This window comes from Sebastes fasciatus, chromosome 19, assembly GCF_043250625.1.
Source record: "Sebastes fasciatus isolate fSebFas1 chromosome 19, fSebFas1.pri, whole genome shotgun sequence".
Taxonomy (NCBI): domain Eukaryota; kingdom Metazoa; phylum Chordata; class Actinopteri; order Perciformes; family Sebastidae; genus Sebastes; species Sebastes fasciatus.
In genome coordinates, this window is record NC_133813.1 from 23,326,014 (window position 1) to 23,353,958 (window position 27,945).

Below are 27,945 nucleotides of genomic sequence, written 5' to 3' on the forward strand. Positions count from 1 at the left end.
ATCATAATATAAGAGTCGACAAAACCACTAGTTTTTGTTTTAAGTCCAAAATCTGGCAAGGAATCAATTTGGGAATGAAGGTCATAATATGAAGCAGAGCAGATGTGAATGCCTCTGCTACATCTCAGCACCACCAGAGGGCAGTGATGTCAAATGAAGCCTTCACAACCAACATCACAAACATGAGTCATGCAACAGTGAGCTCTGGATGATGCATTGTCAGATCAGTAAATGAAAATGTTTCTCCAGGACCTCGGACAGCTACAGGTGCTGACAAAAACTCAGAAACTGAGCACATACAGTATATGGTACCTGTTGAATGAATGTAGATTTAAATAATGTCAAAGCGAACTGACATTTAGCTTTAACATCAGTAAGAGACAGAAGATGGATACACTGATGTTTCATTTTAGGATTATGGAACTAAAAATGAAAGCAACAAACCCATAGTAAGACGTGTGAAATGACTTGAAGCTCTATGTGAGGAGAGGGTATTAGTCAATGAGACAAAACTGAGAGAGAAAGTAACAACTATGACTAAAGTAGTGACTTCACTGACTCATCATCAGTGATATTTTACATCCAAATAAGGTTTTGTATTTAGCATTAATAACTATGTCTTAAAAAAGGTCATGTGACTATTAAGAGATAATTGAATAAATAGCTTCAGGGTGTTTAAGTTGTGGACTTCCCAGGATGGAGCAACTCTAGATATTTCTGGTGATTTTGGTACAAAGTGGTGTAACATTGTAAGTTACAGTCCATTCATTTCAACAGCGACACTGTCTGTAAAAACATCTTCCCATAAAAGCCATTCAGATTTGAATCTAGTGTGTATTAGGCTTGGTTGAACATGTCCCATGCACTCTGTTATTTTTTTTATTACACAGCTTTGTTGAATACTCAATTCTGATTGATCAATCACGGCGTTCTATGGTCTGTTATTTTTCCATAGCAGATCTTTGCTATGAGTGCAGTTCTGATGTCAGACTCTGGTGGACCGTTTTTGTGTCAAATTATTGATTTCTTAAGTAAGTAGCCATGTAATAAGCGGGATAATGTACAGCTAGCAGGTCATTGTACATAGCAATGGTCTGCTATAAAGAAATAACAGACCGTAGAACATTGTGATTGAGCAATCAGAATTGAGTATTTAACAAAGCTGGGACAGTATACAGGCTACAAGCTGGTATACAATATGACTGAAAAGGCACAGGCAGAAGCAAAATGCTTGTATATTGCTATCCTACATTGTAATCAATTTAAGCTACACTCCAGAAAATAATAATAATGAAAAATAAAAATAAAAAAAGCCCTCAAAAATAGCTTTACAAACCATTCTTTTGAAAAACCAAAAGCGAGTAACACATTCTTACATTTATGTTATATATGTTAGTAATTTTATTTTTCATTAAATCCATACTGTTGTTCACTTATTAATTAATATTTTCCAATGAAGAGATCCAACTGTTTCACAAATAATTTCTCTAATATATTTGAAACTTGAGGAAGAAGGGATACTGGTCTATAATTGTCCATGTAATGCTCATCTCCATTTTTATATAATGGTATTACATTTGCTGTTTTCATATTGTGAGGAAAAACACCTCCTTGAAAAGACTGATAGGATTTATAGGTCAGAGGTCCTATAATAGAATGAATGACTTTAATCATTACCACGTCAATAGCATTTATATTAGTTGATCTTTTGTTTTGAAATTTTCTTTCAATTTCAATTATATCAGTTTCATTTACATGGAATTTATATTACCAGTAATAAGATTATTGACTCTTTTAGGGCTAGCTGAATCCTGGTATATGTTACTTAAAATTTGATTAGCATTTTAACTGGCTGAACTGACGATACAAATGAAATTTGAAGTTACATATACCATGATTCAGCTAGCCCTAAAAGAGTCAATAATCTTCATAGGGGTTAATACTTTACATGTAACCGTGCAATGTATGTAAAATTATGGCTTAACCTGTCAAGCAAAATGGGGAGCTATAAATTTGCACAGCGACACTAAACTAAATATAATATGTGACAGCGTTTAACGGAAAGGTTCTCTTCCTGTCTTCGGAGCTGTGAAAGTAACACTTAAGTTATACATTTAAAAATAACCTTTGGTTCTTACTAGGTAAATGCTCTTAACTAGAAAAATGAAAGGGTATTTTTGACACCGGATCCTCATACACCTGTCAAACAGTACAAACTTGGCTTCCTGTTATCGTCATTATTACTGTAAAAGGGAGAGACATTATTTATTCAGTAAGTGATGAAATGGGAGCAGCTGCACCGATGTTATTTTTTTTTTTTAAAGCTAACATCTGCTCCTTTCCAACCAATAAAGACGCCCATGATACTAATTCTCAATAATCTGACAGCGGCTTTAACTTAGAAAAACAGTCACAAAAATACCAATATTATATTATACCAATACAATATTTAACTACAGGCCAAATATTAGCATTAAACATTATATTGGACCGATATCAATAATACTTTTCAAAGCTGACACCAATATATAGGTATGTATTTAATAATACACATAATTAATTTTTTATCCTCTGGCAACTAAAAATGTGTTTAACAAGTCCTTCATCCCAAGTGCCATCAATATTCTTAACTCAGCTAAGTGTCTGAGTAGATCTAAGACACAGACACAGACATTAACTGTTTTAATGTGTAATATGACCTCTGCTTGTGAACTGCTTGTCTGTTTTTTAGTGCTGTCAATCGATTAAAATATTTAATTGCTAATTAATCACATGTTTTAACTGTTCAAAATGTACCTTAAAGGGAGATGTGTCAAGTTTTTAATACTCTTATCAACATGGGAGTGGACAAATATGCTGCTTTATGCAAATGTATGTATGTATTTATTATTGGAAATCAATTACCGACACAAAACAATGACAAATATTGTCCAGAAACCCTCACAGGGACTGCCTTTAGCATAAAACATATGCTCACATCGTAACATGGTAAAATCAAGCCAAACAAGCAACAACAGCTGTCAGTGTGTCAGTGTGCTGACTTGACTATGACTTGCACAAAACTGAATGTGATTATCATAAAGTGGGCATGTCTGTAAAGGGGAGACTCGTGGCGTCCTATAGAACCCATTTTCATTCACATATTTGGAGGTCAGAGGTCAAGGGACCCCTTTGAAAATGGCCATACCAATGGATTTCTCAGGTTTTCTAGTTTCATATGATGCCAGTATCAGTCTAGCTTTAAAACTGAGCCGCTACAACCCCAAAAATTGCAAGTTGCTTTAATGCGTTAAAGAAATTAGTGGCGTTAATACGAATTGCTTTAACTTTGACAGCTCTACTGTTTTCATGTTGTCGTTTCCTGTGTTTGGTGAGCCGAAGACAAGTTTCCACCCTGGTGGACAATAAGACAGGATTGCACAATTAATGGAAATTTGATCGAAATCGCAATATGGCCTGCTACAATTTTCAAATCGGAAGAGGCGCAATATTTGTTAAAAGTAAAATACCATTTTAAATTAATTATTGCGGTGCTGCAAAGATGTCCTGGCCTACACATCATATTCTACTGGCTTAAGAAAACCCTGTTTGCTACAGATCCACGCAAAACAAATCACACTATAATCATTTTAAAATGTTTTTCAATGAAAATGAGAATAATGATGTAAAAATGATCATTCCCTCCAATATCTCAAATCATATTGCAATACCAGTCAAAATAATCACAACTAGATATTTTTTCAAAATTTTGCAGCCCCTAAATAAAGACTTATTGTATTTGTTTTATTTTTTATTCTTGATACAAATACACAGTTTCTCAACAACAGATAGCGACTGAACATGACCTGTTGAACTGAGTCTACCAGCGTCAGAAGAGCAAATTACTTCACTCAAAATGATTCACAGTTCAAAGTAACGGTTGACAAGCCTAAGTTTGGCAATTGTGAAATTTCCTCAGTAGTTAACTCCCTTCCCCACAGGAAAACACTTCAATTGTTTCTGTTATTTCCGCTATTAAAGATGGCGACTGAACATGAACTATGCGTCTAGCAGCATCAGAAGAGCATAAAAACGTAACTGTTCCAACAGCTGAAATTATTTCTTTCAAAATTATTCACAATTTAAAGTCAAACTTGACACGCCAAGGTTTGGTAATTGTGAAATTACCTCGACATCCTTCCACAAAAGGATAACACTTGAATTATTTCAGTTTTTTCCCGCTATTAAAAGTATTTTCCCCGGAGATTCCTGAATCATTCATCTTCTTTTTGTCGTTCTCAGGTGTTCTTCTTGCTGGTAGCACTGAGTATGACGGGAGGAGGGTCTATGTTGAGCTCTTGTCGGAGGTCTTCGATGCTCTGCGCCCATCGTCTCTCGTAGAAGATGCTGAGGACGCAGCGGGCCCGACTACCATTCTGCAGAGCCCAGGGGCCCAAGGATGTGAACAGCGACTGTAAGCGGCTACGAGAAGGTGATGCAAGAGAGGAAAAGTTTAGCGTGTTACAACAAGGAAGATCATTTTTTTTCCTGATAAACAAGTTTCCCAAAAGGAAGTTGTTAGTGAATGAGGAAGGACTAATAATTTACAGGTAAAGAGACGGTTTACAATCATTTGTTCATTGTAATGGTAACAATGATATACAGTAGACATGTTTCCTCTTATCTCTCTGTGGTATGTCACACTAGAGCCAGACAAAAACTTAATGTTTACAACATATTCAGAATTCTGATACAAAATTTAGCAGGTCGCGTTGTCAGAGTCGGGGTTTTGCTTTTTAATGATCAATTGTTATGTACAAATTAAAGACCCCTAAGTAGAGCTGAAATGATTAGCTTACTAATCAATTAGACGATTTATTGCCAACTATTTTGGTTAGAGCTGCAACGATTAATCAATTAGTTGTCAACTATTAAATTAATTGACGACTATTTTGATAAGCGATTAGTTTGAGTAATTTAAGTAAAAAGGAGTTAAAATTCTGATTCCAGCTTCTTAAATGTGAATATTTTCTAGTTTCTTTACTCCTCTATGACAGGAAACTGAATATCTTTAAGTTGTGGACAAAACAAAACATTTAAGGACATCATCTTGGGCTTTGGGAAACACTGATTTTCCATTTTTCGCCATTTTCAGACATTTCAGACAACTAATCGATTAATCGAGAAATTAATCAACAGATCAATCAACAATGAAAATAATCGTTAGTTGCAGCACTAATTTTGGTAATCGATTATTTTTAAATAATTTTTGGAGCAAAAATGCAAAACATCATATCATAATGTTTGCTGGTTTTTGTTTTTTTATGATATTAAACTGAATATTTTTGGATTTTGGACTGTTGCTCAGACAAAACAAGACATCTGGATGCGTCAATTTGGGCTTTGGGAGATTGAGATGGTCATTCTTTACAAATTCTTATAAAACAATCGGTTATTCAAGAAAATAATATGCAGATTAATCGCTAATGAAAATAGTCGTTAGTTGCAGCCCTACCCAAACACTTGCTGCGAGTGTGAATACTATGTGTATCAGAAATGTTAGTGAGTGACTCAAACTGTAACGGACTACCACGGTCTCTGTGGCCCAGGAGTACTGTGCTGTAGTTTAAACTCTGGTCAAAACACTGGTATTGTACCTTGCATTCAGCCGAAGGGGCCCCAACAAAGCTCCAAGAACACACATGGGAAGCCCAGTCTGAGCAGCTTCGAACCATTTCACTGCCACTTCCCCTGAAAGCAGCAAGAAGGGGCATAAAATTAAGAAATATCCGGTTAAAAGGAGTAGAGAAAACTGGAAGGAAGTCGACGGTTAATTATGTCGAAACCAACAGTGAAACCCTACTACTAAGCATAAGTTTTTCCTCTTTATTCAAGAAGTTTATTGTGAAATAGAACTAATATGGTCGGCAAAACAGAAAGTTCACATCAATAATGTAGAGAAAAGGGGTTTGAAAAGCAGGGAATGTGTAAAGGCAGATGGAAAGGAAAACATGGAAGAGACACAATTAAGTTCTGGTGAGAATTTAATTGTTCTGCCAGCAGTCGAACGTGTGGCTCCAGAGGCCTGTACTACGAAGTGAGTTCAACATACCCAGGGTATCTTCTCATTATCTGGCTTCACTAACCCTAACAACCGATATCCCGCTAAGTGGTCCTACCACGCTGGTTATCAACTCGGTAAATCAACCCAGGGTTTCTCAATCTGGCTATGAACCCGTTCCCATGAAAGGGGCGGTGTTTACAGCATATGACCAATCACAAACATGGACAACTCTACTGTCAGCAGAGCGGCTTAATATTGACAAATATATGAAGAAGTTAAATACATAATCCAGACTAAAAGTAACAGAGTTGAAGCTGCCAAATCCAGGAAGGACAGCTGGCAAAAGAGAAAATTGCAGATGTGCGAATGCGTAAATAAACAGGCTTATAATATCACTAGAGCACAAGTAGATATGGCTATAATTACTTTGTGTATTCCGTTAAATTAATATGATGCTTATAGAATAGAAGAGAAGAAACTTAATTTGCCTATACCCTTTTGGGAAGCTGTGGCGTGTATGACAATTTAACCTTCTTTCAGCTGCGTCCCCAACTCCGGCGGTGTGAAACAGACTTGAGAGCAAATAAAAAAATAAATATAAAAATATACTTCAAAGCTGTAAACAGGCTTACTTTCAGATCTTATCACCTACACCATTAAACTGTGTTGCTTTTAGACTGGATTATGTGTTTAACTTCTTCATGTTTGTGTAATATTATTTTACGATCAGCGCACCTAGCTCCGATTTGGTCAGTAGGCAGTGCTTTTATAACAGTTTGTCTGTTATCTCCAACATATCCTGCTCCATTCCTAAGCTCCTATAAATGAATGGATGACAGATTTGTGCAGGATGGGGATGGTCTGGAATGTAATGATCTTATCTGGGTACCATTTTCACTTTCCATTCGTGAAGCCGGACTCACCCAGCATGTTGGTGGGCATGCCCAGTAAAGTGTGGAGCAAATCATGGACCTCTCTGTATCTCTGCATGACGTAAGCCAGCTCCTCGTCATCCACAAACTTCACGTCTGCCCTTGAGTCGGGAGTCACGTCCTTAGGAGAACAGGAAAGTGAATGCGTGAGTAAAGACGAAACAGAAACTTAGAAGAATGGAATTCTGAGGAAATGTAATCAGTCTTAACATGAACACTCACATTGTCCTCCAGGAAACGGAGGTATTCTCTCCCAAAAGAGCCATCGGGCAGAGAGGCCATCTCTCTCAGATCAAGTGTAGACAGCCGGATCCTGGGCCTCTCTCTGTAGTAACCAGCCATTAACAAGTAGGACTAAATCAAGATTCATTCATGGTAGAGAAAATTTAAAAGTAAAAATTAAAAAAGTTACTAGATGGTGTTACAATGACTCACGTTAGGATCGTGTAGCCTTCAGGATCGTTTCTCATCTTGTTCCTGAGATTTATCAACGCCAGGTGTCCTGTCGTCTCCCCGAGGACTGCAACCATGTCTGTAGGAAGAGTTTCATGCATTTTTATTTCACAACAATAGGGCTGGGACGATACACCTATCTCCCGATTCTATACTATCACGATACTTGGGTGGTGATTCGATATTTATTGCACTAGAGTCTAGAGTCTAGAGTCGGCTACTTACTTAAGAAATCAATAATTTGATACAAAAGTTATCCGCCAGAGTCCGACATCAGAACTGCGTCCATAGCAACGGTCTGTTATACATAGCAACGTTCTGCTATAAAGAAATAACAGACCTCAGAACGCCGTGATTGACCAATCAGAATTGAGTATTCAACAAGCCGTGTAATAACCCAACGTAAAGTATATTTTCGACTTAAAGATTCTCAAATGTGTTACATTGATAATCTACAGTTTAATAATATGCAGTTTGTCTTAAATAAAGTGTGTAATATAGCTTAAATCTACCTGACTTGAGGATCAGTTTAGTCATCACAGGGAGTACTAGTCAGCGTGTGAAAACAGCTGTTCAGTGTCTTCTGTGGCTTTGATGGGGATTTTTCAGGTATGAGAAAATGTCTGGTGATGTCAATGGAGTTATCTCGGTTTGTTTTTGGAGACTACAAACATTTAACAGAGTCAGCATTACAAACTGGGGGTGTGGAGTCGGAATGGCCTGGCTGTTTACCAGGCAGGAAGGGGCAAATGAAAAAAAGGCATTATAATCACAGGATACAGTATTTTGCATGTGTCTCAACCGATACTGGGGATTAAGAGTCAGGTGTAGGCGTTTAAAAACACCTGCAGGTCTCATGACACATGTCACATGACAGGTGTTAGTTCTCTCTTCCTCCCTGAAAGTGTCATGGTAAATGCACTGACATATGACCTTGCTTTGTATTTATTCTCATTTCTGTTTCCCAGACATTTAGAAGCATGTAATCGTGATCTCCAGAGAGTAAATGATCGAGAATGAGTACATGAGAAAAGAAACTTAAGGTGCAGTCCCCGTTGGTTTCATTTGAACTGAAAAATGAAATAGATGATGAAACACATGAGACATCCTAGTCTTTGTCTTGTAATCTAGTCATAATTAAACATTTTAGCATTCAGTTAGAATTTACTGAGAGATCTATTTGACAGAATTACATTATAATTATATATTATAATTCCCAAAGCCAATCAATTTACAAACCAAATAACAGAATAACCTATCCAGGTCATAGCAGTTTTGTTGACTTGAGCTTGAAGGTTCATTCTTGACATTGAAAAAGCAGTGTGACGAGATATTCTTATCACAACGTTCACTAACTTGTTTTTTTGTTCTTGTTTTTTTCAGAGCTTAAAGCCACATGTTGTGGCCTTCATCAGCAAACTCCATCTGCTAAGTAAACTTTATGATAAGACTTCTTAGTTTAGTTTTTTTATTTGAATAAGATATTTTAATTAGTTTTATAATTTTTGTATTAAATAGGAGCGATGGACTTCATAATTTCCACTAGGCTGCAATGTATTAAAGATTCTCCTAATCAGTCAAACAAATATGATTCATTTTTAATGAATTTCCCAAGTTAGGGACGTTAGGGGTTTTCTACTGCACCACTATCAGGAGAGGTATCTCCATATTTGAATATACCCTTGGTCATCTGTGACTGGGATGTACCGCCGTACTTCACTGTTCATGGGAAGGCTTATTTTTTTTTTTTTAAGATTGCTTTGATTTGATTGTTGAAATACAGGTCAAATCAGGCTGTTGCAGTTATATTTGTATGTGTCTTAATTAGGGCTGTCAAAGTTAACGCCATAATAACGCGTTAACACAAATTAGTTTTAACGCCACTGATTTCTTTAACGCATTAACGCAAGTTGCGCTTTTTAGGATGTAGTGGGCTGTCATACTAGCTTGTCACGAAGGAGGCTAAATAATGCCCCAAACTTGCGCTGAATTTTGGTGAGGAAAAACTGCCATTTTCAAATGGGTCCTTTGACCTCTGACCTCAAGATATGTGAATGAAAATGGGTTCTATGCATACCCATGAGTCTCCCCTTTACAGTATTAAATACTTAAATCCCTCTAGACTTCAGCTCTAGAATCCAGGTGGTTAAGATGAACATTGTACCAAGGTTGCTGTATCTATTTCAGTCTTTACCAAACAACGATACCACAAAACAAATTCACCTCCTGGGATAAACAAATATCAAGGTTCATTTGGAATGGTAAAAAAAAAAACAGAACAAGATGTACAACACTCCAACTCCCAACAGATAAAGGAGGATTGTCCTTACCAAACCTACAAGAATACTTCTACGTGGCACAGCTAAGGCCTCTAGCCTCAGATTATGAAGCGAGATGGAAGGATATAGAGATGAAAGTTCAGGATCTACAAATTCCAGTTTTGGTAGGAAACAAAGAACGAACAGGAACTATAACACATTTAATGGATCCAATTCCAACATTTACACTAGAAATCTGGGATAAAATAATTAGAAAATATAAACTCGAATGTGAAAGAAATGTACTGAACAGGGTTGCATATGATCCGAACTTTAAACCAGGGGTATATAATCTAAGGTTCCAACAATGGACAGAAAAAGGTATCACTGCTCTATGTACCATTCTCAAAGATGGGACATGTATGAGTTCTCAAGAATTTAAAGGTGAAATTTGGTCTGGAAAGACCAGATTTATTTAGATACCTACAAATACGGGACTATCTTCATATAGTATATATTCATATCACCAGGGCAGATCTTGGGTCATCTTAGCCTTCTACAAAGCCTTAGGGGAGAATGGAGGAAGCTCAACACTATACATAAAAAACAAATGGGAATCAGAGCTAAATATAGAAATTTCAGACAAAGAATGATATAAAAATGTAACAGATTGTCTGTGATATCTTTTCAATGGAAAAACTGACGTACCAACTAAAAATGAAAAGCAATATCTTCGACAAGAACTGGGAAAAATTGATCATCTAAATGAAACATGATGCATGTGTTGTTGGAGAATATATACTGTACATGTTTAACTTCATCCTGATAATTGTTTTTGTTAAGTGTTGTATTGTTTGTTGAATTTTGTGCTCATGATGTTCAGCCCAGAGCTGGAAATGCAAAATAAATATCAAAGTTTAAAAAATATATATATAAAAATAAATAAATACTCAACAAATCTCCCTTTAAGGTACATTTTGAACAGATAAAAAATGTGCGATTAGTGTGCGATTAATCGCGATTAACTATTTTAATTGATTGACAGCCCTAGGTTTAACCACTCTGCTACCAATTAAAAAAAGAAGGAAGTCTCACCATGTCTGTAGGGGTTTTGTAGTGCAGCCACACCTGACCCAACAGCCAGCAGGGTTTTCTGGATGGGGGTGGTGTAGACATGTCCAGGATACAGCCCATCATAGCTTCTGTCTGTAAACGCACTGCTACTACTGTGTACCTGGTGGACACACGCTGCTGAGACAAAGGTGGAGCAGCATTAGATACATTTACACTACTGGACCAAGACAAAGTAATAATACACTAGTTGACGTGTTTTATTGCCCTCAGACAACAATAACAACACAGCTTATTGATAATGATGTATAACAAAGCAAAAACATTTGACATGGCTTGCATACTGCAAAATGCGACCGGATGTAGAAGGACATCCTGGTGTAGTAGGATGTAGTAGGACATCCTGGTATTTTTGGCAGACATGCATTTAACATACGTACTGTGTGTTGGGACATACTAAATCCTTTTCTGGCATAATAAATAGTATGGTAGCATGGGTTTTGCTTTTTAATGTTCAATTGTTATGTACAAATTAAAGACCCCAAAATAGAGCTGAAATGATTAGCTGACAAATCGATTAGTCGACAGACAATTTATTGACAACTATTTTGGTTAGAGCTGCAACGATTAATCGATTAGTTGTCAACTATTCGACAACTTTTTTGACAATCGATTAAGCGATTTGAGTAATTTAAGAAAAAGGAGTTAAAATTCTGATTCCAGCTTCTTTAATGTGAATATTTTCTGGTTACTCTCCTCCTCTATGACAGTAAACTGAATATCTTTGAGTTGTGGACAAACAAGACAGTTTCATCTTGGGCTTTGGGAAACACTGATTGACATTTTTCACCAATTTCTGACATTTTATAGACCAAACAACTTATCGATTAATCGAGAAAATAATCAACAGATTAATCAAGAATGAATATAATCGTTAGTTGCAACCCTAATTTTGGTAGTCGATTATTTTTTTAAGCAAAAATGCAAAACCTTTCAGCTTCCAAAATCATAATATTTGCTGTTTTTTTATGATATTAAACTGAATATTTTTGGACTGTTGCTCTTTCAAAATAAGACATCTGGATGTGTCAATTTGGGCTTTGGGAGGTAGAGAAGGTAAATTATAAAACATATTTGTTAATCAAGAAAATGATTGTCAGATGAATTGCTAATGAAAATAGTTGTTAGTTGCAGCCCTACCCCAAAGCACTCAGCTTTGTTCTCAACAGGTAAGTGTGAATACTATGTGTATCAGAAATGTTAGTAAGTCACTCAAACTGTAACAGACTCTACCTCCATACATACTGCTACAGAGATTAAAGGTCCCATATTATGCTCATTTTCAGGTTCATACTTGTATTTTGTGTTTCTACTAGAACATGTTTACATGCTTTAATGTTAAAAAAAAACTTTATTTTCCTCATACTGTCGGTCTGAACATGCCTGTATTTACCCTCTGTCTGAAATACTCTGTTTTAGCGCATTTCAAAAGAATTGCAACAGAATTGCGTCAAGATTGCGTTGCTAGGCAACAGCTTGGGTCAATGTGTACTTCCTGTCAGTTGATACACTGCAACCAGGAATAAACTGGGACACATTTATAATGTTTGTTTAATACTGAGTAAAGGGTCTAAATATTGTATATTTGTGACATCACAAATTGGCAGAAATCCTGACAGCTTGTTTCAAATGCAGAGTTTCTGAATACGGGCTGTGTGTATTTCTCTGTGGATTGAGCGTTTCGATACTTTCACAGTATTTATATAGCACTTAAGTCTGCTTTATAATATAAAAACATGAACATCTCACTTTTTTATAATATGTCCCCTTTAAATGTCTTTTTGATAAAACCAGCAATTTACTAATGCAGGCTCTAGTATACAGCACATATCCAAGACTGGGGCAGATTGTGCTCATGTTTGAGGGAAAATCTGAGTGTGAAGGCATCATTTATGACTAATTAAATGACTGAACTTACCCTTAATAAGCGGTCTGTTCCCTCATACAAAATAGTGTTACTCTTTTCAGTTTAGTTTATGAATATCATTCATAAATCACTGACATGTTAATGTTTAATTACTTTGGTTACCTGTTCACCCACTTATTGTGGACAAAAATCTATATTCTGATGCAACTTTTCTATTGATTGTCCAGGAAAGACAAAGAGTATCTGACTAGCTAGTGATTGTTTGAAGCTATAACATAATTAGAGATGACATTAGATCACTACATGGATGTTAGCTGAGGAGTGTGTAACCTGCTGTTTGTTGCACTCTCTGGTAAACTATGCTGCCAACTAGACTTCGTCAATCATTGATTTGTATATTAAAACAGTTACATCTAGTTAGCTGGACTTATATAAAAAGTATCCATAGCTTCTCGCTTCCTTTAATAACTTCGAGGACATGTATCTAGCTGTAGAAACTCGTACCTTTGGAGATCAGAGCGTATAGTCGTGGACCAGAGCGGTGGAAAGGTCTAGCTATGGCTGGAAACATTGTGAACGCTACTGCGCATGCGTCATCACATGCGCATTGATAGCTTTTAACTTCGGGGCAGCCCTGTGAAGGGGGCGGGGTTAAGTCAGTCGCAGAGAGAGTGACTCCGCTCTTCCCAGCTGCCGTATTTGAAAAAAGTAAGCAAACGTAGCAAATAAAAATTGTAAACACAGCTAAAGGTTGAGTTGCCCTTCTTCTACTTCTACAAAGTAGAGTAGTTTCCTGTCCGTCGGCAGAGACAAAGTGAAGACGACAAGGTTAGTTAGCTAAACTACTGTTTCTTGCTTTGCTTAGCAAGTTTGTCAACTGAGTAGATAAGTCGCCAAACCGATTAGCAGATAGGGTTAGTCACACACCGCCTGACTTAGCATGTAGCTAGCTAGCTTTCTAAAGTTGTGTAAGTGAGCTATATAAGTGAATGAAGTGTTTAGCTGCGTCCTTGCTTTGTTTTTAGAGAGACAAAGAAGCACAAATGATAAGTGTTGTCTGTAGCCTACAAACCCTGGGTAAATACCCATGAGGTTATGAGTTCAAAGCCCTTTATGAAGAGTAGGGAGTGTCTAGTAGTGGGTTGGGATGTAACTTGAGGGTGAGTACTAAAAGGTTGGCTGGTTTGTGATTGCGTGAACAGACTTTGCGAACTCGGTGAGTAAAATATTCAGGTTTGGTTTCAGTGCAGTTTGTCAGAGAGGTGCACAGAGAGAGAGTATACAGACTTGGCAGGAGTGTCTGACCAAGAACATGGCAGTGCAGACAGTGTTATCTGGAGTCACACAGCTGCTACCAGCTTTAAAAAGCAGTCAGAGGAAGTTGTTTGTGACTAGAGTAAATGGCTGTGGAGCCTGAAAGTCTAGCTTGGGTGTACTTTACTTTTCAAGGCATTTGTTTTGTTTGAGAATGCAGCTATTGGTGTTATTTCTTTCACAAACTTTCCACAATTGTAACTTAAAGATTACTGTATGACTACTTACTTACTTTAGTCACAGCTCAGCCTTCAATGTTTGGTAGTATCTGTTCTTGTGCATGGCTGCTTTCATGTTGCATAAGTTTCTGATATTTTCAGCCACATTGTACAAAGAGTTTGCTCTGTTTGTTAGTCTTTTCAGGATAGTTGAGTGTTTTTTTTTTGCCTGATTTAATGATTGCTTTCACTGGGTTTGTAATTGCTAACCCTCTCAGGGGTTTCTATGGACACATAAACTAAACAAGAGTTTGGGTATATTCATATTCAGGCTCATTCTTCACTGACCCTAACCCTATCCCTAACCCTTGTGTTTGGCTGCTTTCATGTTGCATAAGTTTCTGATGTTTTCAGCCACATTGTACAAAAGATTCTGCTCAGTTTCTTAGTCTTTTCAGGATGGTGGGGTGTGTTTTAATGATTGCTTTCACTGGGTTTGTAATTGCTAACCCTCTCAGGGTTTCTATGGACACGTAAACTAAACAAGAGTTTGGGTGTATTCACGTTCAGGCTTATTCTTCACTGACAGGCTGTTTTTCCACGTCACTCAACAGTGTTTTGTGACTTACTGAATCATCTTTCTGTTTTATTTGTACATGTCTGAACACAATGGTCTTATGAAATTAAAACAAATAGATTTACTGCTGTGTTACAAGACATATTAGTCATCATATACTGGAAGTGGTGATGTGACATGCAGTCAAAGAAAGATACCAGGGGAACATGGTGTGGCTTTCCAATGATAAGCAGTATTAGGCTTTTCTAAGAAGTGAATTGTGGAACTTCCCGCCTTAAATGGGGTGCTCCCTGAGGTTGACATGAAGTAATCTAGGGTAGAAGAAGAGAACTGAAAACTAGAAAGTTCACTGTAAGATAACCAATATTTCTGTTTCATTCTTCATGTAATGGGGCCAAAGTTTAAGATTAATTTATTACAGTACTAATTTAAAATGCTGACATGTAAACTCATACAAAAATGATGTATCAACATTATTTCATTTTGTTAGAAAGGATAACATGTTAAAATTCCTTGTAATGTAATCAAAAATTGGGATTTAGCCAATAACCTTATCTTAGCACAAATGTTTTAAATGTTTATTGAATGAAATAGAAAAGATGCCACAAAGTATGAATGTTTCATGAAAGATTATATTGTTTGTAGCTCGAATGTTTACTATTATAACTAATGGCTGGCTGCTAATGCATTACTGGTCATATGTTCACTTGGGGAAATGTAAGTCTCATGATAAGCATGAGATGTGCTCCTGTTTTGTAGGTTTCAGTGTTAAAACTGAAATGAATTTGTAGGTCACAGTAACATTTTTAATTTGCCTAGTATAATTGATTTTATGAAGTTTTGATCCCAGAGCCACTTAATCTCACATCCCTACATTGAAGTTTATGGAGATTTCCTGTGTCTGGGAGGGCTTAAGTTCTTTAATACTAGGGTTCAGTAGGTACAGATGTTTCCTAACTTTTAAGCCACATCAGCACAGTTGAGAAATCCTCAACTGTTAACATTTGCGTAGCACATAATTTCCATAAAGTTTTCCCTCTCAGGTTGTGCAAGATAAATAGTGTCTTTTGTAACCATGTGGGTTGAAGATATGACATTTACCTCCACGTAATGTAAACAGATAGCCTTGTTACCCTTTTCCCATTTTAGGGAAATGCAGAGAAGGAACTTCTTGTGTGTTTTGTTTCAAAACCTGCATTGACTTATAGGTGGAGACACCACTGCTCAAAGCTGTTTAGCTGTTTATGTCTACAGTTCAAACCAGCTAAACTAGTTATTATCATGCAACCTTTAGGCCATTGCAGGCAAGCAGAACGATTTCAGAGGTTATGTTTTCATGTCATGACATGCAATCTGCTCATATTCTTTTGTAGAGACAGAGACACTATACAATATGTTGACTTGCATGCACACACATTGCATACCATGTTCTGCAGCTGTGTGTTTCACTAAATCCATTAGGCGCTATCACTGGCAAACAAACAGCTGTGTGCATATGCAATGGAGTATTTTATGTGGGCGTGTGTGAATATGTCACTATGGTGACATCTGCTGGTTTATGGGGAAAAACACTCCCCACTCATTTTCCCACCCGTAAGGGAGTTTTCAATGATAAATCATAAAGACAGATTAATCATTCATAGAGCAGACATTTCTAAAAGATTTGTAAAGGCGGGAAAGATTGCAGATTTCTTGTGCGAAAGTAGTTCTTCCACGACCTTGTTACTGCACTTAATGCAGCAGACTTTGGGGGTGAAATTATTTCCACAATAGGCTTTTTAGTCTGTCTATGATATTAGATTTTACCGCCATCACTGCAGAACTTCCGGTTCAGTTACAGCGATACTTCCAGCTTATCTGACGAACACCACCAGCATTGTTTATGACTAGGAAGTTGATAAGATCATATCCGTTGGTAGGGAGATAAGGTTCAAGCTGATAACGCATCACACGCACCTCTAGCCATGCACACTTTAAGCCTTGTAGCAGCTCACAGCTATAAGCTATGAGTTAGACAAAGAGCGGGAAAGTCTGGTTGATGCTGCAACATTTGACCTAGCTGAATGTCCTACTGATTGATGTGGTCCATGGTGCAAGCTAACTATTGCACCAGTTGTGAAACTTTCACTTTCTACTTGTGAAGTTCGGTGCAACGATACTTTGGCTACGTTCCAGATTGCATATGTTTCTTTTAACTTTCAGTACATACTGCAGCTGCCCTTACAAAGTACGTACTGTTACATGCAGTATGCATACAAGTGGGACATACTACTTCGTCATAACATTGCGCCTTGAACTTTGATCCTCTTGCTCATATATCCGCTGCGCAGAGGATGTGGGTCAGAATAGCCAGAAATGCATGCTGGCTTGCATACTGCAAAATGCGACCAGATGTAGTAGGACATCTTGGTATTTTTGGCAGACTGCATTTGACATACTATGTATTGGGACATACTAAATCTTTTTCTGGCATAATAATTGTATGGATAGTGAAACGCACAGTTTGTTACCATAAAAGACTTGATACAACAGTTCCTCATAGCACTTAGGCAACGTATCGTTTAATTGGAAGGAAAACTTGCCTGAGACCTCATTTAATCTGCACCATATTTCACACCTGTTGACATTTAAATAACGTCTCATTCTTGGTACTTCCACCAGATGTCGCCAAAGAAAGGAATATTCAAATCATAAACATGGGGGCTTTGAATATTTGCATTTAAGATTTTTACTTCATATAAAGCACAGATACCATACAAATAAAGGTTATTATTATGAAGATTGCGACCACACCCTACTTTGATCCATTGTGCATTGTGTACTCCATATATTGTGGGCAGGCAGAGCATATAGTAACCACTACATGGCAGCACAGGCTCAATTATTAGTCTTGTGTAGCAACTCTTTAATTGAGAGGCAAAGTCCCGCCCCTTCCTGTGGACCCCATGGGACCTCATTTTGGAAAAATATCTGCGGTAGTCAACGGCGAGAGACAAAACATTTTTTTGACCCAATTTGAATTATGTCATGAATCACACATATGATGTTGGTCAATTTAAAAGATAATTTTGCAAGTCAAGAAAGATGCATTTTGTCGTAGGTTTGTTGTAGCATTTAGTTTTGTGTGAAACCGCTCAGTGAGCTACATCTCTCGACTTGCACGATATAAGTTCACCAACACTAGCTAGCTAGCTAACTTAGCTATGACCACGCACAAATGTAACGTTATCTTACCTGATGTGTTTTATCCAGCGACTCCTGGTGTTTTTATCAGCCGGGAAGTGAGAGAACGAGCGAGACCCGTTGCTTGTATGAGTACATCCCAGTACAAAACACACAGGCATCTTAGCGTAGGCGAGAGTGACGCACTTACGACGCTTTTGGGTGTGTAGTCTTTCTAATAACATATTTTCAAAGTCTTGTACTTCAATAGTTTTACAACAAGCTGGGACTTTCTTGACTTGCAAAGTTATGTTTTAAATTGACAGACATATGTGTGAATCATGGCGCAATTCCAAGGGGATCAAAAAAAGATTTGTCTCTCACCGTTGACTATCATTCATATTTTTTCCGAAATAAGGTCCCATGGTGGTCCACCAGAGAGGGTGGGATTTCTGTTTTGGCCAGTAACTCCTGAACTGTAACAAGGGGTGGCTATGGTGATCTGTTGGGCTTGTTATAATTTGCATAATTTTTAAATAATTTGTATCAAGAGCTGTCTGTTGTCTGTTCTGGGATTTCCATTTTCAACTCCGCCAGATTTCGTTCGTATTGACGGACACAAAGATGAACTTATTTGGGAAGCGTTCATAAGTTTACAGAAAAATAATGATATGCAGTAAGAGTAAAGAAAAGCTGAAAATGTCTTCCTTTTTCTGATATTAGGAAAGCTGTCTTGGCATCAGTGTTTCGTCTTTACTAAATATCCGCTCTGACCACCGTGTTGACATTCTTGAGCAACTCATCAGACAAATCTGTCACCAGTATGTCTGCTTTCCGAAAGATCTGTATCTCAACAACTCAAATGACTTCTCACGCATCACACATAGGCTTTGTAGATATAAATAGCGAGCCATTTGACCATGGTGCACAAATTAGATTCACATCAAAGACGTACTAATGGTAAATCAGCCAATGGAGATGCTATAATTACATTTTGGCCATTAACTTATACACAAACAAAAATGTTTTCCTCACATTATGTCTCAATGAATTTTAGTTGCACACAGGTTCCATTGTAGTCTCAACGGTTTAACATCATTATGAATTGTATGTGTTATTTGCATACATGGTATTATGCAGTGGTGGAATGGAACTTAGTACATTTACTCAAGTACTGTACATAAGTACAATTATGAGGTACTTCACTTGAGTATTTACATTTTATGTTACTTTATACTTTAACGCCACTCCATTTTGAAAGGAAATATTGTAATTTTTACTCCCCTACATTTATTTGACAGCTTTAGTTGCTAGTTACTTTGCAGATACAGAATATTGATAGAAAATCAAAAAAAAAAATCAACATAATGATGCATTATCACAGGTTAAGTTACCAAGCAGTATATAAAGTACTTAAGATGAGCTCCACCTTCACCAGCGACAACATTAAAGTGAGGTACACATGGGCCATTCTGCATAATGAGTACTTTTACTTTTGATCTTTTACTTAAAGTAAGACTTTGAATGCATGAATTTTACTTGCAACAATGTATTTTTACACTGTAGTATTTGCTATTTTTACTTAAAGGGTCTTAATACTTCTTCCACTACTAGTACATGCCTACATCATTTGTTGGTGACCAAATAAAACATGCTTTAGGCTGTTGCAACACGGTTTCACAGTGATGAATCAGCCTTATATTCTCACTGTACAAATATTTGCTTCAGGGCTTGGATGCTACTCATATGTCATATTCAGCTACTGAATTCCCCATGTGTTGACACTTCCAATAGGTGTAACTCTGACATACCCATAAGTAATGAAAGGTATGTCCCGTAAGTAATGACAGGTGACATTTCAGTAATTACGGGTATGTCAGAGAAAAGATTGCACAAGTGCTGTAAAAGTTTCTGTACTTCTAAAGGTCATGCGTGGCTGTTAACCGCTGTTATGTACTGTGTTCATTGACAGGATATAGCATCAGATTGATGGAGAAGAATGGCCCGAATCTCGTTGGACTGCCCCAGCTCTTTACCAGGGATCCCCCTCAGTGTGCTTTCAGTGCCCATGGAGAATAAGTACAAATGTCAGCAGTGTCTCCAGGTCCTGAGGAAGCCTGTCCAGGCTCAGTGCGGCCACCGCTTCTGTGTACACTGCTTCAAGCAGCTCACCAGGTACACCGGAGGTCCTCGGACCACCTACAGCCGTGTGAAATGCAAACCCCCTTCACCCCCTAATGCTTACCCTCTTACCGGACACGCTTCAGCACATCCTGTGTTCTTATCTCTGCTCGCCTCTGGGGAATTTTTTTGCACCCAAGATCAATTACTTTATTCAGACTCATCCCTCACATGACTGGACTTTTTTTTTACTGATGTCAGTGAATCACAAGGATCTGACCATGCTGACTCATTCTAAAGGTGTCCATTGTTTTCTATTTCCACTTCTTTTTCCTCTGACTCATGCTTTATCATGAAACATAAGGTGACAGTACAGGAAATTAAAGGAACAGTGTGTAATATTTCAGTGGCTCTATTAGCGGAAATGGAATATAATATTCATAACTATGTTTTCATTAGTGTATAATCACCCCAAACTAAGAATCGTTGTGTTTTCGTTAACTTAGAATGAGCCCTTCATATCTACATAGGGAGCGGGTCCTCTTCACGGAGTAGGCCATGTTTCGACAGTAGATAGTAGAACGAACAAACCAAACACTGGCTCTAGAGAGAGCATTTCACGTTTTGATGTTACCTAAAGGCCACCGTAGTTGTCCGACATGTGAAACTGCGGCAACATGAACCACGGAGTGCCAAACTGTAGTATCGCTAGCCGCCGCCTGACTTCTGTTGTGCCAAGTGTTATTATAGTAAGGATGTCCTCTCAGCGAGGCGAACGGCGTTACCACGGTTTTGCACTCGGCGGCTCACGTTACCGCAGTCTTGGCGAGGGAGGAGTGAGCGGAGGGGCACTCAGTAGGTTGCAATCTGCAACCAGACCACTAGATGCTGCCAAATCTTACACACTGTACCTTTAAATCATTTTAACAACTATACATAAAACCATGTATTAAACTAAACCTCTATAACATGAATGTATTGGAGTCTCATCTTGCTAATCATTCACACAACTGCAAAAAGCACTTAATTTTCACGTGCCAAATGTGAATGGTGTGAAAACCTCAAGTGCTTGTGTCATGTGTCTTTCGTTCCATGTGAAATGTTTCACATGTTCTAAACTTTAACCTTTATACAAAACCACTTGTGAAATTGAGCTGATTGCACGTGATCGAAACCACTTCTGCCTCTACATGCGAATTCATCATGTTATAATGATGATTTCACATGCACTTTTTATTTTTGTTATTCATTTATTTGTCTTGCAAAAGCAAATGCATTTTTCTCGCTAATTTCCTCATCAAAGGTTGCAAATTGCAGCGTTTGTTTGGCGCTACAAGCTTCTTTCACTGCTGTTGTATTTTTTTATGAATGATTCGTGTCATTGAACTGTGGTCCATACTAGTCAGCAAGTCATTGCGGTAATGAATCAGCAGGAAATTGTTGGCGCCAACCAGCTGTCTTTTTCCTTTAAAGTCACAAACCTGTTTTGTTTGTCAGTTCTGGGCCGAAGCCTTGTGAAGCCTGCCGCCAAGAGGAGATATACGAGGAGCCTATTTCCATTCTAAATAGTAATGAGGTAAGTTAAGAAGTATGAAATGTATCAGCCAACATTGTTATTTTATGAGACATCTTGTAATCTGTATAGCATCCCTCACTCCCACTGGCAGGAAAGCCATATGACTCCAGTCTGGTGGGAGTTTCCCTCATCATACAATGCAACCTTTTATGTCTGTTTGCTATTATAATTAGAGCCTTTATGTGCTCACCTCACTCTGTTCTTTGTTCGCCCACCAGGCATTTCCAGACAATGCAGCCGGTCGAGAAATAGCAAGTCTGCCTGCCAGGTGTTTGAACCAGGGCTGTGATTGGACCGGCTCAATAAAAGAGTACGAGGTGAAGTATGAAGTTCAGTTTTTCTTTTGTCGTTGTGGGTGTGCTTTCTACTTGATTGCCTGTGGCATGTTAACCCTGTACAAATGTCACTTTACTCCACCCAAAGTATTTTAGAATATTTCGAAACCAACATCCCCCACACAGGGTTTACCCTGACCCCATACTCTGCATTCCCCGGGTCATGTTTTTTCCCCCTGCAGCCTTCAGCAGTCTCTATATTGCTGAAACCCGTGGTTGTATTGCATGCACTGCAGCAGGGTGCAATAGCAGAGAAACAGGAAGTGAAACTTAACATGTGGCCTGGAAAGTCCCTACGTTACCAGCCAGATAACAACAACAGCTCAGTGGGAAAGTACCCAGAATATAAAAGGCCATTCAAAACCAAGATTAGCTGGACTGCTGATAAAGGGTTAAACTGACCATTACATGATAATGAAACTAGATTTTTGTCATTTCACTAGGGAACTACTCAGTTTATAATTACTGTTTGATATAAAACAGGAACAGGTTCAGACAGTGAACCACATCTTGCAGAAACTGTGGTTTATATATTAACAGAAAAGCCCCCTAATCATAAAAGCTGTGTGTGATCTTGTGTTGAGTAAATATCTACTGTTTCTACTGTAAATCTCTCTGTGTGGGGCCAGTTAGTTTGTTTAGTAAAGAGTTAACTGAGCAAAGGATGTTTGTAGAGCTTTCTGTCTGTTTGTGGTTTTGCTCAACCGTGCTGTATAACCCCATTTAAGTCAGGCTCTACACAGGAAATGTAAAGTGATGTGATGGCAGGAAATGTTTGAAATGAGAAGATTATTTGCATGATTTGCAAATGTGGTTCTCACTGGTTGGCTTGTCGATGTTATAAAGAACCTCGTGCTCGCTTTATACAAGCATGGGGGTCAAAGTCTGCTGTGGTTTGATTGCAGTGCTCAAGAGATGATTACTATGCTGTGTGATACACCCACATTTGTGTGAACATTTGTGGGCTGTCGTCTTAGTCACTTGTGTGGAAAGATCCGTGCTGCCGTTAGCTAGCCATACACACCCAAAACTAGCTGGAAAAATAGACTAAACGGGGTGTGTGAGTGGCGCGGTAAGAACAGGGATTTGACTCGAAAGACGTTAAAGATGATTCATATTCAGTTTGGTTATTGGTTTCGAGTTATGCCGGTGTAGCTCGTTTGAAAAGTAAACAGTCATAGCAAAAAACTGTCTAGCCTACCTGTTGTTCGTGCTCTGCGGCTCCAGCCGCTCCAGTTGGTTGTTATTTTGAAAGAGAATAACTTCCTCGTCCATAAAGACCACCGCCCAGTCGAGCTCCGCCTCTTTCATTCCCCGGCATTTTTTAAAAAGATATTTTCGATTATCAACCACTTTACAGCTTTAGTCCAAAAACAGCACAGTAATGTATTTTGTGATACTTCACTTTTTTATTTCTGCGCTTCTGTTTTTATTGCAGTTTTATTTCCTCATCGTGACTTCCTATATTGTGTGGAGATTCGGTTTTGTTTGTTTTAAGATCAGATGTTTGAAAAAGTTCTTCTTTATAAACTTTATATTTAACTTTATATGATGACTTTCAAAATCTTTATATTATGTTTTAACAATCATATAGTATAAATAATTAAATTGTACGTCTCAAACTATTTCTCCTAATTGGGTTACAGGAAAAACATCATAATTACATCAATAACTACATAATTAGGATTACTCAGCAGACCACTGCTATGTATAACAGACCGTTGCTATGGGCGCAGTTATGATCTCGAACTCTGGCGGACCATTTTTGTGTCATTATTGGTTTCTTAAGTAAGTGACCGTGTGATAAGCGGGATAGTGTACAGCTAGCGGCTCATTTTTGTGAAATAAACCCCTTTTTTATTTCACAACGATGACTGGCTCGCTGGGCATTATCCCTTACTTATTATCACTTTCAAGAAGGTGCACTGTGTTGTCACCCTTCACCTGCTCTCTTATGCACTAGAGATGAACCCGATAAATGGTATTTTGTTTTTCAACATTTCAACTGTCAGAACATCCTGTACCACGCTTGATGCAGGTGTGTCTGACAGATTGTGCAGAGCATTAACTTTGACAATGATTGATAAGGGCGTGCCATGTTCATATAATAACCAACTGACAAGCTTTTATGATGATCATCTGCCAAGTATGATGTAACAGCATAAAGCAAGACTCTTTGATATCATTTTTAAAAAGTAGTGAATACTAGATCCGTGCAGGCAGTATGAATGTAGTAATAATATATCTGTCCTCCATCTTTAGGCTCAGCATGAAGGTCGCTGTGACTTTGAGCGGATACAGTGCGAGGCCTGCAAAACCTCCGTCCTTCGTACGGAGAAGGACAGACATAATGAGAGGGAGTGTGAAGCGAGAACGCTCAACTGTAAATACTGCAAAATGACCTTCAGCTTTAAAGACATCAAGGTGAGAGATAAAGATTGTCCAGTGAAAAGATGGTTGTTTATTTATAAATGTACACAAAATAATATTCTCATGCTCCCTCACGGTGTATTTTAGGCCCATGATGAGATCTGTCTGAAGTTTCCTTTACAATGCAAGGACTGTGGCAAGAAGAAGATCCCAAGAGAAAAGGTTAGAGCGGTTAATAACTTTCAATATTAATTCCTGTGTGGAGTGAAGTGGTTTTAAAGGTCCCATATTGTAAATAGTGAGATTTTCACATCTCTCAAGTTTAAGTGCTATATGAATACTGTGAAAGTATCGAAACGCTCAGTTCATGGAGAAATACACAGACTGTATTCAGAAAGCCTTTGAAACAAGCCGTCAGGATTGCTGTAACTTTGTGATGTCACAAACGTGCAATATATTTAGTTTTAAACATAAACATTCTAAATGTGTCCCAGTTTATTTCCTGTTGCAGTGTAAGGTTGCGTCCGAAATTCCACACTAACATGCTATTTAGTACGCTATAACGGTATGTGAGATATTTTAGTATGTCCGAAACCTTAGTATGAAACCAATAGAATGTGAATTGCATACTATTTCTGGTGAAATATTACAGTATGCAACGCTGGACACTATGGCGACATAAAGATCCCACAATGCAATGTGGTATGACGACATAGATCATAACAGATGTTGACAGACAGCTCTGTAACATCAATAACTCTTCGATTTAACTCTAAGTATAAGATTTCACTTTGCTAGGCATAATATATATTTTAAATTAATTGAGACTTTGATTCTCACAAACCATCGTTCACATGAGGTTGACACGGGTTACCATGGTTACACGTCTCCATCCGGCACGGAGGCTCTCAGGAAGTGACGACGTAAATTACAGCTCAGTGCGTCCAAAAGTATAAATACTAGGGTTTATTCACACAAAAGTATGTCGAACGATAGTACACATTGAGTATGTAAAAATACAAGTATGAACCTGAAAATGAGCATAATATGGAACCTTTAAATTACTCTGCATGGTAGCTTGACAATTTCCTCTCTGCACAAAAGCTCATAGTTGTTATATTCATAAAATAAAACTATAAAGCAACTATTAGGTAGCTTCTTTATACTGTACTAAAGCATAGAATAGACAAATGCTACAGAGAATTTATAATCAAACATGCAACACCTGTCCCCGAATGATCCGAAATGCATACACAGTGCATTATACAAAACAGAAACAATAGACAGAAAAGAGAAGTTACAATAAATGTACCATGAAACTAGAGGCCATGTGAGTTCCACATATTGATCATCTGAATAGTGAAAGTCCTCTTTCTAATGGAGGTTCAAGGAAACGTTGCCTTAGAATTCCCTTTATGACCACTTAAGTTTCATTCTGACTTCACTTTCACTTTTTTGTTTCAAGTTGATGCATGTTTAGAGTTGGTCCACTGACTCGTAACCTTTTTTTTTTGTCCATTCAACCTTCAGTTCAATGACCACAGCAAATCCTGTGCCAAGTCAAAGAGTGCCTGTCCATTCAGTGATGTGGGCTGTAAACATGTGGTATGTACAGTAATCTAATCAAATACAATGCCTTCATTGATATTTTCTTTATTTTTTTTATTGAAGCAGACCACAAATATAATGATGCAAATACTTGGAGGTAGACTTGTCTTCAAGGTATTTTAAAGGACATGTTAACATGTTAATTAGTGAGCTTTATTTGTGCGGGTAGGTTGATTTTGTTTTTTTCTTCTTCTTTTTTTTGGAGAGAGCCAGGCTAGCTGTTTCCATCTGCCTCCAATCTTTATACCAAACTAAATGCGCTCTGGCGTTAGCTGCATGTTTAGCTGATGAAGCAGATTAGATGGGTATTTAACTGTTAAACTCTTAATTTTCTTCTGAACTTAAATGTTTATTGTTTCTTATTTAGTCTTAAATGTTTAATGTTTTAAATGTTAATATTAATGTTAAGCTTTCAAACCAGGTTTTCAGGAGATCCTTATGAAAAAATGTTTGTTTATGTTATACATTTACATTAAAAACAATTGGTTGCTATTTCATTATCAAAATGATTTTACTCTCAAATATTCATAACTGTATTGGCCCAGAAAATCATCAATGATTGATAAATCATTAATAATGGTCTCTATTTTAAAGTATTTTGCTTATTGAAACAGACCGACACAATTTTACTACCCTAAAAAGTAACATCATTCATGTCCTGCAGTTTTCAAGTTGTCACTTCATTTGGGTCTTAAAGCTGCAGTCGGTAACTTTGAGCAAATATGATAAAAAAGTTATTTTTTATAAAACAGTCACTATATCCCGACAATAGTGCATGAGACAGGTTATTTGGATAAAAAAAAAACATGTTCCTGTGTGTCCTCCTCTGTTCATAATGGCATTATAAGGTTTCAGAGACCGAAGGAAAACAACCAATCAGAGCTGAGCCGTCTCTACAGCAGCTGTCGATCACTGCTCGGTTTTGTCTCAACTGTTGCCAACTGCAACATGGCTGCCGGGTCACAAACTTTCTCATTTTACAGTTAATACACTACAGAAATAGGCATTACAGTAACAGAATATTGATTCATGTTTGATAAGCGCCGCCTAGTTTGACCGTTTGATCGGAGTTCTCGAGTTGACTCAGCTCCAGCCCGGCTATGATTGGTTGGTTTCTGTTCGGGCACGGTAGAAGCTTGCAAATGCCATTAGGAGCACTAAGAAGAGGCAGAGGAAAACAATTTTTTTCACAGATTATCAGTCTCATGCACTACTGTCGAGATATAGTGACGAAAATAACTTTATCATACTTTCTCAAAGTGACCGACTGCACCTTTAATTACAGTAGTAGCTAACTAAGCTCTGTTGTTTCTCAGATAGAGAACGGGAAGCTCGGCGATCATGAGCACAGCAGCACCATGGAGCACTTGCGTCTGCTGCTGCCCATGGTGTTGTCCGTGGCTCCTGGTTCTTCTCAGGGAGAGTGGCAGGAGGACTCTGGTCTGGGCCTGTACAGGGCTCCTGAGGAGGGAGTCCCTATGGGCACTGGAGCTGCAGCCTCCATGCAGTCTGTGGACGTGGACAAAAAGGTGAGTTAATGGATTTAATGCGGTTTGTTAACTGCCAATATTTCTAGGTTTTGAATGAGGATCTGAATGTATTTCTTGCTGTTTTTTTTGACAGGTGAACGCTTTAGAAAACATTGTGTGTGTCCTGAACCGAGAGGTGGAGCGCAGTTCAGTTACGTTGGAGGCTTTTGCACATCAGCATCGCTTAGACCAGGAAAAAATCGAAAACCTCTCCAATAAAGTGCGTCAGCTGGAGCGGACAGTCAACATGAGAGACTTGCAGCTGTCTGAAACTGACCAGCTGGTGCGAGAACTCCAGTTCTGCACCTTCGATGGGATATTTGTGTGGAAAATCTCTGAATTCTCACGCCGCAGACAGGATGCTGTGGCCGGTCGAACACCTGCAATGTTCTCACCAGGTAAATTGAAAGACATAATCAATTCAAAAGGCATCCTGTCTCAGCTGAAAGGTTATTTTAGAATTTGAGTGAGCTAAGATCATGTGGCTTTGTAAGTGTTGGCGTGTAGTCGA

The 27,945-nt window shown here is 38.0% G+C and overlaps 2 protein-coding genes across 7 annotated transcripts in view; one reads left to right on the plus strand and one right to left on the minus strand.

Moving 5' to 3' along the window:
• Positions 1–2,860: 2,860 nt before the first annotated feature.
• On the minus strand, positions 2,861–13,340 carry coq4 (coenzyme Q4 homolog (S. cerevisiae)). Of its 2 annotated transcripts, none has more exons than XM_074618571.1 (7): positions 13,189–13,340; positions 10,782–10,934; positions 7,411–7,507; positions 7,198–7,300; positions 6,967–7,096; positions 5,637–5,730; positions 2,861–4,461 (listed from the first exon to the last, which is right to left on the minus strand). In XM_074618571.1, exons 1-7 carry the CDS (start codon positions 13,253–13,255, stop codon positions 4,278–4,280), a joined length of 828 nt encoding a protein of 275 aa, XP_074474672.1. In that variant the 5' UTR covers positions 13,256–13,340; the 3' UTR covers positions 2,861–4,277. The 2 variants fall into 2 exon arrangements, with proteins under 2 accessions (XP_074474672.1, XP_074474671.1); XM_074618570.1 differs by having other exon boundaries at positions 10,782–10,937; positions 13,189–13,332.
• The window catches only part of traf2b (Tnf receptor-associated factor 2b), a 171,352-nt gene continuing 147,765 nt past the window's right edge, over positions 4,359–27,945 (plus strand). For 3 of the 5 annotated variants that reach the window (XR_012591743.1, XM_074618563.1, XM_074618562.1), the window contains exons 1-9: positions 13,326–13,512; positions 19,868–20,070; positions 21,514–21,592; positions 21,811–21,909; positions 24,190–24,351; positions 24,445–24,519; positions 25,828–25,902; positions 27,222–27,434; positions 27,529–27,832. Coding sequence is in view for 4 of the 5 variants with exons in the window: in XM_074618563.1 (XP_074474664.1) it covers positions 19,895–20,070; positions 21,514–21,592; positions 21,811–21,909; positions 24,190–24,351; positions 24,445–24,519; positions 25,828–25,902; positions 27,222–27,434; positions 27,529–27,832 (1,183 nt within the window). In the remaining variant the exon portion in view is untranslated. Of the gene's footprint in view, positions 4,472–13,325; positions 13,513–13,754; positions 13,901–19,867; positions 20,071–21,513; positions 21,593–21,810; positions 21,910–24,189; positions 24,352–24,444; positions 24,520–25,827; positions 25,903–27,221; positions 27,435–27,528; positions 27,833–27,945 lie in introns of those variants that run through there. The other 2 variants (XM_074618566.1, XM_074618565.1) reach the window with 2 other exon arrangements.